This window comes from Uloborus diversus, chromosome 4 (genome assembly GCF_026930045.1).
Source record: "Uloborus diversus isolate 005 chromosome 4, Udiv.v.3.1, whole genome shotgun sequence".
NCBI classification, from domain to species: Eukaryota; Metazoa; Arthropoda; class Arachnida; order Araneae; family Uloboridae; genus Uloborus; species Uloborus diversus.
The window spans coordinates 47221439-47232812 of record NC_072734.1 but is presented as its reverse complement, the minus strand read 5'-3'; the positions used below and the strand labels follow the sequence as shown (position 1 = coordinate 47232812).

Here is an 11374-nt window from a genome sequence, read left to right as displayed (position 1 = left end):
ACCTTTTATTCTCAGCTGAAAAGTTTCGCCAAATTTGTTTAGGGTTATAGTTTTAGTATTGTGCGAGCAAAGTAGCCTTGGCGAGATTTCGCGTTTTTAGTTAAACCATTTTTAATTTTTATCATGAGTGGAATAAAATGGTAGTAAGATTACAGAATTCGATAAGTAAAAAGAAATAATGGTCAATCAACTGAAAAGAAAACTACCACCATATATCCGTTAGAATTCTGTAGATGATTTGCATAACTTGACATAATTAAATCGTAACTCAGAAATTAGAAAAATCGAAACAGAAAAATTTTAAATTAACCGATTTGGGAATTCGAGAGAAATAACTCAGCAACAAATGCAAAGCAATAAGCGCTAGCCAAGCAAGGCAAAGAAGTATCATCTTCTTCCGATAATAATTTGTAATGTCATATTGAATTTTCTAGCATTAATTGTTGTTCTTGTCAGGCCACAATTATTATTTAGTTTTATCAAGAATTGATAAATATCGAATTCAACATCGTGGAAATAGCTGCTTAGAACTACGAACTACGTAGTTTGCATTAATCTTTGTCGTTTAGAAATGCTTCTTGAATTCTCATTTCTTTCTACGTGGGCCAGAATATCCACAAGACTTTGAAAATTAATTTAAAAAGAATAAAGCGAAAAATATACATACGAACAAAAATCACAACACTTTTGTCATTTTCTTCGTGACCACATGCGTTTGTTTTAGTTTTTAAGTCGGCCATTAGACAGTGACTGCAGTGCCCCCTATAGTTCGTTGGAGTTGCGAATTTCTTTAAGTTGACATTTTATTGTTTTTATTTATTTTGTAAGTGCATTAATTCATTTAAAAAATTGTTTTTGGCAACAGGGGAAAAAAGAAACGTTTTTTTTTATATGATGTATTTATTTTAATGAGCTTATTAATTTTAAATATTATTTTTTCGTTTTGAAAGCTGTTAAAGATTTTTTTAATGTAAAAAAGTGTATTAGCTGCTTTGTTTAAAAGTTGCTGCTATTTTTATAATTTTAATTTTTTTAGATGAGTGAGGAATATATTTTATTTCTAGAAATTCGCTTAAAGTATTTTAAAAATATGTTTGAAAAAATTTGCGATTTTAGCTATTTTTGAGAATATTGATCAGGTACTAGAAAGTAGTATGGGTATACGAGAAAGTAGGCTCGTCTAGTTCTAGACAGAACTTCTTGTTGTAAAAGGAAGTAATAATATGGACTGCGTATTTATTTTTAAATATTTATTAATTTTATTATTTTTTCTGCGAACATATAACTATAGTTGGGATGAACTTAACCTGGCAGCATTGTGAAGGTTACGCAGATCCTAATTGCAGCATTGACGCTGCCATGTTATACTTAACGCACAGATAACTGCATTTCAATTTGTAAAAAAAATCAATTTTTCTAATTTTTCCAGAAAAAAAAATGCAAAAAAGCTTTTTTTTTCCACCACCTCAATTTCTGGAAATTTGCATCTCTAAAATGCGCACTCTTTCTCTCAAATGTAAAAAAAAAGCAAGTGTTCATGTAACATAAGAGTTTTTTGAATTATTTTAGCTTTCAGCTTTCAAAACTAACAGGGAATTACACTTAAAAATTTTCATATTGTTCCAGTGTGTCGAGACATTTTGAGAATAAAATCACATAAAGTGTGCACAAAAATCACTCGATGAAGTAATAAAAATACATTTTATTAAAAGACTAGATCATGTTTGATTATAAAAATACTTTAAAATTAATTCATTAAATTAGTTGGAAAATATATCACAACATTTATGTAAAATAAATAAATAAAATAATGTAAAACATATAAAAGGGGTAAAAGACCAAAACGTAAAAATTTGATTTGACATTACTAAAAAATAAGTATTTTTTTCGACTAGTAAAAATTTACATAACACCTTTGAGTAAATTCACTATGTATATAAAATGTACCATATAAAAAAGTAGCCATAAGTGCTCTTTCTATATGACTAACTGAAATATTACATACTAAAATATTTATATTTCTGATGTGTGAAAAATATTATTTACACTCTTAAAGGCACACGTTTAAAGGCATTGCAGATAGCTCTAATTTGATAGTTTTATTGTCTAAGCGCTGAAGATTACATTGCGTTGTTTATCTTTCAGGTTATAATTTTTCTCCGTGTGCTCCTGCTTTGAAATAGATGACTTGATGGAAAAGTGTTGCTAGTTAAATCTTAATATATAATGGGTTTTATTCCCATCAGTCAAAAGTACTACTTTTAGTCACTGAAACTGGTAGAATGAACAAAAAAAAGAAGAAGAAAACATAGAACGAGGAATTTTTTTTGTTTTCAAAACGTTCAATTTTTAATTATTTTTTTTAAATGTCCAATTTTTCAAACAAGGCGTGAACTCTATGACGTCATAAGTGATGAACTTTGGCGCGTACTTCACTGGCACGCTGAATGCTGACGCTTGCTGTCTACCTCGTTTCCAGCTTATGGTAACTCAGAAGCGAATTAAATATTGCGCTCTATGCTTGCTATCAACCATATCGTTGCCAGTGCATGCGAGTAAAGCTGCGAATTAAATATTGCGCTCTGCGCTAATGGCATCAATGAATGACATTTCATCACTTTTGATATCGTGTGTAGAAGCGTAAAAAAGGAAATTGAATATGTACACCGATTAAAATATATTTTGTTAAATGTTAAACTTTGTCGAATTATTTAAAAAATGGTCAGATCCCTTGATTTTAAGCATGTTCTTTCAGAAAAAAAAATACTTTTAAAATTTCGAAAACGACCCCATTGATGAATTACGTTGAATTTTATTTCAATTTCTTTAAAACATTAAATTATAAATTTGTTTTTCTTTATTCTTCAGCAATCTACTGTTTAGTTTTCAATATCAGTCTAAAATAGCTTAGAAACCAAAAAAAATCTTACTGGTTTGTTCCATAGCAAAATAAGTTACAGCTGAAAAAAGAATCTCTTTTAATTTCTGTAGCTCTTAGTGAACTTAGTTGGTATTTTTTTCATCAGGTACTGTGGGAACATTAAAAAATGTTTAAAATAATCGATCTAGTTCAATCCTATTCAACTCACAAATTAGAGCTATCACTAGATACCAAGTTACAACCTCATTAATAAAAAACCGCTTAGCCAAGTGAACAAAAATTGAATGTTTGTAACAATATTTATAACGATATCTTTGGTTTTCTATTAAGGAGGTCCGACTGTACTCGAAAATAGTTTTTCTTGGACAAACACTTTCTCACTGGTTTAGGATTGTCAGTAAGCTAACATAGCTCTGAAAAATCTGTATACAAGGGCCTGTAAAATTACTATACACATTATGTTCAATCATATGGAGATAGTAATGACTGACTGAATTTATCTTCTGGTTTGAACAATAACTTGCAGAAAGCCAGCGGCCACTTAGAGGTACAAGTAGGCAATTGTATTGTAAGAACCATCGGCAATGAACCGTATCATGATCAGTAAGCTAGTTCGGCTCCCCAAGGCCTATATGGTCTTCCTGTAGAACTAGCATGTTGATTGAAATGTCCCGAACTTGCATATCCACTCCCAGAAAAGCCGTGTCCACCAAGATATTGATTAGAAGACGACATTTGTGGCAGCGAAGGGACCATAGGTGGTGCTGATGTTGGGTGCTGAACTAATGCCATACTTGTTGAAGGCATTGCTGGTGCATTAACGATGGATGGGTTTGTTGGAATTCGAGAATAATGACTGCTGGATCCGAAAGCATTGTCCATGGATTGTCCCAATCTTGGAGGTTCTGCACAATTGTAGCTACTTTGCAAAGGAGCTTCGGTAACTTGAGGCATAGCGGGGGCTGATGGTCCTGGATATTGGGGTGCTGGTGCTGGTGGAAGAGTGGAAGTGAAAGTGGATGGATTCCAGGGGTGCTGGACGGTTGATTTCAAGGACAGCTCTCGCTGGGCGGAATAGCATTGAAGATGGCTCATCAGTCTCACTCTGAGAGGGTCCTGCAAGTCCATGCCTTCTATTGCCACCAAGTACCTCGCCACTTCCGATGCGCACTCTCGAAAACCAATGTTATGGTAATCCATGGCAAACTTGTGTGGATCGAAAGACAGGGCGTCAAATCCTGTAAAGAATAAATAAAATACGAATAAGATCTGAAGCAAACTATTTTTCCCCTTAGAATGCAACAATCGTTAGGAATTGAATATAACAATCGTTTATTCGGTGATTTTACATGTTTGAACGTATAGCACACATCTATATCACCATTCTCAAAATGTAAGGAAAAGACATTAGAGTTCATATGATTCCCCTCCCCCCCCCTTTCTCATAGGTACCAGACAGCTGCGTGGCACTTTATTCAAAATATCTATTAAAACTTTTTTTTTCATAATGGTCTAATAAGAATTTGGTTAACCATCTAATTTGAAGCTCAAAAATGTTATACGAAAAGCTTTTTCACTTCAAAAATAATTCGGAATATGTTTTTTTTTTTTTTTTTATTTATTTATTTATTTTTTTTACGGAGGTGCATTACGAAATAAGAAAGATGTTGAAAAAAGACAGGAGGAGAGTACAAACTAAGTTCAAGACAAAAAAAAAAATGATCCTTTAATTTTTTTATGCACAACTTTCAAATTCTTCAACTAAAAAAAGTAATTACAGAAAAAATTGGCATTAAACACATTTGTATGATACGTGTCGGTGTTAAAGAGTGAAAGATTATGAAATACCTTTTGTTATATTTTTAAAATATCATTAGGTATAAATACATATTTGGTTGCGATATTTTACACTTATGTATTGTACAAATTTAACTGATACATACGTATATATGCTTATTCATTTTAAGAATGTAAATATGACGTGACGATGTTAAAAGATAACTTACCCTTAGCATGTAGCATTTTTAAGTGATCAACTGTCAGCTGCAGTATTTCGGCCTTTTCTAGTTTTGCAGAGCCCTAAGGAAAGAAGTTTTTTTTTTTTAATTATAATTAATGATTTAAAAAGAAAATATATAAATGCATATAAACTATATCTTACACTTTATTTTCATTTTTGATAGTACTAAATATATGTTTTTGTTTTTAAATGTTAAGATACTTTGGAAAATATTTTTTGAAAATAGTTTTAATCAAGTTATACATTTATTTATATGCCCTTCATAAACTGCAGTAATAGTCAATCCCGTTCTAACGAAGTCCAAGGGACCAATGAAATCACTTCGCTGTAACAAAATTTTGCTATACTGATATTAAGAATGTTGGTATTGTTCCCATGTAGTGATTTGAAAATCGGACCAAAAATACAATATCGGTATTGATACCGGTATTAAATATTTCTCAAGAAGTAATCGAAAACCTATATTGTTTCGTTGCCATATTTTGCATATTTATGTAAAAAATAAATTAAGTATGAAAATGTATTGCAAATACGAAATGGAGAGGCAACAGTTATAATAAACAAATCAATAAACAGTAAGAAACACAATGCATCTGTTTAACTGGCGTAAGCCTAGAACTAATTTTTGTGCAAAAATTTCTGCAGAATTAAATACTTTTACTGAATTCACGCAAATCGGTATATATTAAATATTTCGCATACACTAATATACAATTTCTCTGATTGCCTCGGAGTTCTTCATCTTCAAATAATTCAGTCTCATGCGTGCTGGTTTTGGATACATCAGTGTGTGCGTGTGTGCGTATGTGTATTTCTTTTGTACTGTGTATAGTTTTTAAATTTTTTTTCATTTGCAACGATTTCTTCTTGATCGGGATACGTTTTCTTAAATTTATACTTCCATCAATGTACTTTTTGTAATTCAATTTAAATTTAAATGAGTTTTAAGATCATAAATTAATCTGGAGGTTCTATAAGGAACATTTAAAGCTGGGGATGAGTAGAATTTTACAAGAAAAGAGGAAATATTATAAATAATATTACACTCTTCAGGAAAATAGACATAAAATAAGTGAATTTGGTTATGCGTACTCGTACGTATAATTTAAAACGTCCCCAGGAAACGCAGCGCACTTCCCACGGAATTATCCAACATTCCGTAGTACCTCAAACATATTAAATCAATTAAAAGTTATCTTTTAAGTTGTAAATAAGTAAAAATCGTTGGACCATTATGCGTCTAAAACTTTACATACCTGCTTTTCAAAGGCAGCTGGAACTAATCTGCGCAGTTCCGATAGAGAACTATTTATTCGATCCCTTCTACGTTTTTCAATAATCTGAAGAAAAAAAATGTAATTATTAGACATAGGAACTTTCTCAAACGTCTTGTACATTAAGAAAGTTATGCATTTGAAATATTGAACTACTAATGCATTGAAACAGAAGGTAAAATTTTTTAAAAATAATACTCACTCCTCGTCTTCTTTTTCGATTTAACATCTGGCAACTATCGTTACTCTGAGTTGGAGTTCTGAAAGGACAAAAATGACAAAATTAAAAATTTGCACAAAAATAAGTAAAATAAAATAATGAATATTTGATGAAACTCAATCTCTCTGAAACTTTTATAAACTTATCCATGTAAACTATTTCAAAAGAACTTGCGTTGCATTGTGTGTCAAATCGAGCGTATGTTTGCAAGTAGCTATCAAAAACACTAATCAAACATCTAAATGACTTGAAAATACTTTTAATTTATTATTACTTTCTATTGCCGTAAGTGGTTAAAAATGAAAGTTTCTTTTTTTGTTTTGTTTCTATACGATGGAATTATTGTACTATAATATTGTACTTTTCTGCAAGTAATATTCTCTTTTGGACGCTGCAGAAAGAAAGAAAACGGAAATGTGTTTTTGACATAACAATCCACCTCTTCGTTTTATCGGGTTAAACGATTCTTGTGAATTTTCCTTTTTTCAGTCTAACGCTTTAGCTACATGCATCATACATAGGAATATACACAAAAAACACCACATTTATTCGAGAATTGTAAAAATAAAGCATCACATCTTCAATTTTTTTTTTTTTGGAGGGGGGGGGAGGGGAGTGCGCATAATATTGTAATAATTATATGAACTAAATAAAAATGAAGAGTTAAGAATAAATTGACAAAGGAAACTGACTATTTTATATTAAGAAAAAACGTAAGTCTACACGAGGTTAATATGGAGGTTTATAAGCGAAAAAAAAAAAAAATCAATTTCGTTACGTTTGTTTTTCTTTATTAAATAATTAACCTGCTTTATTTACAGTTCGTAAAATGTTGTTATTATATGAAATCGCAAAAAGTTTTTTTTTTTTTGTAGTAAAATGCGTGATTTTTTTTTTTTTTTTGGAAGACATTGACTTGCACAATAATGTGCTGCAAAATGAGTGCATTGCATTATTAATTACATTATACGTACTCTAACTTATGTATGTTGCAAAATTTATAATTATTAAAAAGGGGATAAGAAATAACTCGGTACTTATGTTATATTCAGAAATAGCAAATAATGAAAAAATTTTTCGAATTATGAACTAAAAATATGTCAATAACAAAGATAACACAATAATTAAGAGGAAACTAGGTCAGGTTCATGCTTCATATTGTTACTGCAAAGAATTATTTATGTTCAAACAAAATCAAATAATAATAGTAAAAATAATAAGGATAAAATAAAAATAAATGCATGAACATAAAAAATGTAAAAATGCCATTTTTTTTCTTTTGTAAATTGTGGAAAATAATTTATTTAACACAAACTAATTGCGAATAGAGGAAATATAGCTACAATTATGTACTTTTTAATAAAAAAAGTGAGTTCAAATTAACATTCAGAAGCAATGCAATCTAAAACATCTTCAACAAATACTTTATTTTTTTCTGTTCTTTTGCTTTTGAAATATGTATGAAGCCAGTAATTACGTAATATTATATTTAAAATGATGCTTTCGATCCAAAAAAAATTACACTATACATATCTTTTAACAAAGTAAAATAAAATTGAAATAATTGTACAAATAAAAAGTAACAAATTGGTTCGAAATTAATAATGTCGAATCTCCGCTCAAAATATTGAATTTTTTAGCCAAAATTGAATATTAGTTTTTTTTTTTCATGTTTAGAACAAAAATGTTGCTAATATTACGTAGAACAGTAATTTATCATATTTTTGAAAAAGATAATTTTATTTATAAAATGCTAAAAATAAATAAATAAATCATTTGAGAAATATTGCTTTTATGTCAGACAAAAATTAATTTGTGGGAAATATAGCTTTTATTTCCGCATTTCTAATGTCAAATCTCCACTCAAAATATTGAATTTTTTTTAGCCAAAATTGAATACTAGTTACTTTTTTTCATATTTAAAATAAAAATGTCGTTAATATTAAAATGGTAATTTATCCCATTTTTGAGATAAATAATTTTATTTATCAAATACTAGAAGAAAATTAATTTACAGGAAACAAATCTTTTATTAGCATTCATGTTTATTTCATTTCGTAATTGAAAATTCAGTTTTGAAAACACATTTTTAAGCAATTATTCATTATCTAGCACTGAAGTGAATGAAAAATATATTTCAAAGTTTCTTTATTCTAAAATAAAATTAACTTAATAGAACATGCTAATTTCTAACAAATTTCCTCACTCTTAACTTCTAATAAAAAATAACTACAACTTTCACTCACCCTTTAGAATCGTCGCCAAAGACGTCGTCACAATCAGAATCCAAGTCGCTGATGTTCCTCTTCATGATCTCTTTGAGCAAAAGGGGAGGGTAAGGAGATCGGCACACGACCGGCACTTGCCAAAGCACACGAGTTTCTGAGTTCTATCCGGGGCGCCCGACACGCGTGTAGGACTTCCTATCTCATTGTGTGGAACGTGGGCTTGAATGGGGAACGGTGCTTTCCGGGGGTTGCTGCACGATCGGCCGTCGATTTGGCGCCTGCCAAACACAGGTGGAGTAATTGATGTGGGGAAAAGGCAATCAATTTTAATACGAGATAGTGTCGTGCATCAGGTCAAGTGTTGGGGGAAAAAATGTGGTTTTAGTTTTAGATATAGTTTTAATGTATTCTAAAACTAAAGAAAATAAATATGAAAAAAATTCAAGTGCTTAATTACAAAATAAAAGAAATCGCATTATAAAAAAAAGTAATAATAATATTGTTATATTATTATTATTATTATTATTATTATATCATCATCATCCTCACCATCATCATTATTATTATTATGTATTGTCAAAAAATAATAAAAATGGCGCCAGTTAAATGATTTTCTCAATACTTGAAAAACAAACAAAAGCTTTTTTTAAACTAAGGAAATAGTATGAAAATTTGTGTTCCGTACTTGAACTGCTAAATATCTAACGCAATTCTTCATGCATTATTTTAATGTTTTTACTAACTTAACAAGACGTAGTTAATTGCAGCATAAACCTAAATATTATTCGATACTATAAGACTTTTTCGCCGTTCCTATTTTGAAACTGCAACCCCAGATTGGATAGAAAAATTGATAGATATTGTTTTTTTTTTTCTTTTTCTTTCTTTTTTTTTTGTCCTTTTTGTTCTTCACCAGATAGAATAACTAACCTACTTTTTATCTTTATTTATTTATTTATTTGGTTATTATTGTTATTTGAAACGAACCTACGATAAAAATGATTTTTGCGTTTTTTTACACATTCCCTACTTGTTTTCAAAATGCAAGAACCATTTCAATCAGTAGAAAAATGCTGACCTTAATGCTTGAAATAGAGCTCAATAAAGGCCTAAAAGGTTTTAAAAAAAAATCAATTATTGCATTTTCTCCATCAATTTTCTTTGCAATAAAATGATTTGTAACATAGATTTTACATGAAAATCTTTGTTAAAATCTGTGCGAAAAAAAATCTTCACGTTATGACTCTAAGCATGTAATAACTTTTATAACTTTAGATTAAAAGACATGTCTAATAAATATTTTTATGGATGGGAAATTACTTTTAAAAGTTAAACTGTTAACAAAATTTCTGTTATCAGTTCAACATTTAAAATTAACTGAATACAATTGAGGAAAAAAAATTGATTTTCTTCTTTACATTAAGAGAAAAAGATAACAAAAGTATTTTTAGTCGTAGATTAATTTATACATTTACTTTTGTTTTCGAAATTATTATTAAAGTTTTTACAGTGTATTGTATTTTTAAAATTTACGAAATGTTATAAATGAATAATTTATTTTACCATGACATTTAGTAAAAATTTTGTTTACAGCTTAAGAAATTCTGCACACACACACACACCTGTATATAAACTATTTTAGTACTAATGTTTAAATAATTTGAAAGCTACAAAAAAGTTATTTTTCTTTTCTTTTTAATTTCAATTAAATTATTCAATTAAATTTTCAATTAATTTTTTTTTTTTGCGATCATGAAATATTGTCTGTATGTAAATGTAGTAAAAAAAGTCAGTTTTGAAAAATACTTAGAGCAGCTTCAAATTCAATTTTACTTAACTGCAATCACCTTTTAATCGGAAATGTATTGTATATTGCAAAAGTTGTTTGTTGAAAGGTTGCATTGTTTATTGCTAAAGTTAATAACCATAGATATATTTTAGATGAGAGACCAATTTATGGAAATTATTTGTAGGAAATGTCTCGTTAGTTCACCAAATTGAAAATTGAACTTAACTGAAAAAGTCTCAGCTGACGGTTGTGGGAGGAATATTTTTATTTTTCGTCCCTGCTTTTGTTTTCAAAGAATAATCACAGTTGTATTAAACACATTATCGATTTTATTTCCGGCGCATTTATTTCTTACTTTCGTGTCTAATCGTAAAGCTCAATTTTCAGTTCATACTTCGAAATTCAAGATGTGGATGCGTTTATAATAATAAGATTATGAAAAAAAAAATGAACATAAATTAATAAATATAAACAAAAAAAAGTTAAAATTTTGAAGAAAAAAACATAATAGTTTTTGTAAAAACGAAGTTATCTGTCAATATAGAACATTCGCAAATCTTGAAGAAAACTTGTTGAGTATATTTAATTTTTCTGCCAACTTGGCGATGAAAAAAATTTTACGCCAGCCCCGCACTGTGAGAAAGTTTCGGGATCAAAATGGAGTCGCGTGCGCTGATTGGCTCTCCCGCCGCCCAGATGTGTGCGGGTGGCTGCATCACGAGCGTGGGATCGTCGGCTTCGACCACGGTCTCATCCCTCTTTTATTGTAATTTTTTTCCCATAGTAATCTGTTTTCACATAATTCCTCCCCCATTTCTCACGGCTCTTCTCCGCACGCGTAGACGCGCGAAAACCGAAATTTTTTGATAAGGCACGAACCTGTCTTATCTTCCATCCAGAATTGTGTTTGTATTGGCAACGTGGAGGAGTATTTTCTGTAGACCAGCATCTCTTTAGCGTTT

At 29.8% G+C, this 11374-nt stretch overlaps 1 protein-coding gene across 1 annotated transcript; it reads right to left on the bottom strand.

Annotated features, from left to right (window-relative positions):
* Positions 1 to 3481: 3481 nt before the first annotated feature.
* On the bottom strand, positions 3482 to 8739 carry LOC129221366 (hairy/enhancer-of-split related with YRPW motif protein-like). The gene is made up of 5 exons (XM_054855837.1): positions 8642 to 8739; positions 6378 to 6435; positions 6158 to 6241; positions 4888 to 4960; positions 3482 to 4119 (listed from the first exon to the last, which is right to left on the bottom strand). Exons 1-5 carry the CDS (start codon positions 8704 to 8706, stop codon positions 3482 to 3484), a joined length of 918 nt encoding a protein of 305 aa, XP_054711812.1. The 5' UTR covers positions 8707 to 8739.
* Positions 8740 to 11374: the final 2635 nt, after the last annotated feature.

Excerpts from the sequence above, each read along its gene's own strand:
- LOC129221366 (XM_054855837.1), bottom strand. The coding sequence starts at position 8,706 with ATGAAGAGGAACATCAGCGACTTGGATTCTGATTGTGACGACGTCTTT. Across the intron at positions 6,242-6,377 it reads ATCGAAAAAGAAGACGAGGA|ATTATTGAAAAACGTAGAAG; the intron begins GTGAGTATTATT and ends TTTTTTCTTCAG. Across the intron at positions 4,120-4,887 it reads AAAAATGCTACATGCTAAGG|GATTTGACGCCCTGTCTTTC; the intron begins GTAAGTTATCTT and ends TATTCTTTACAG.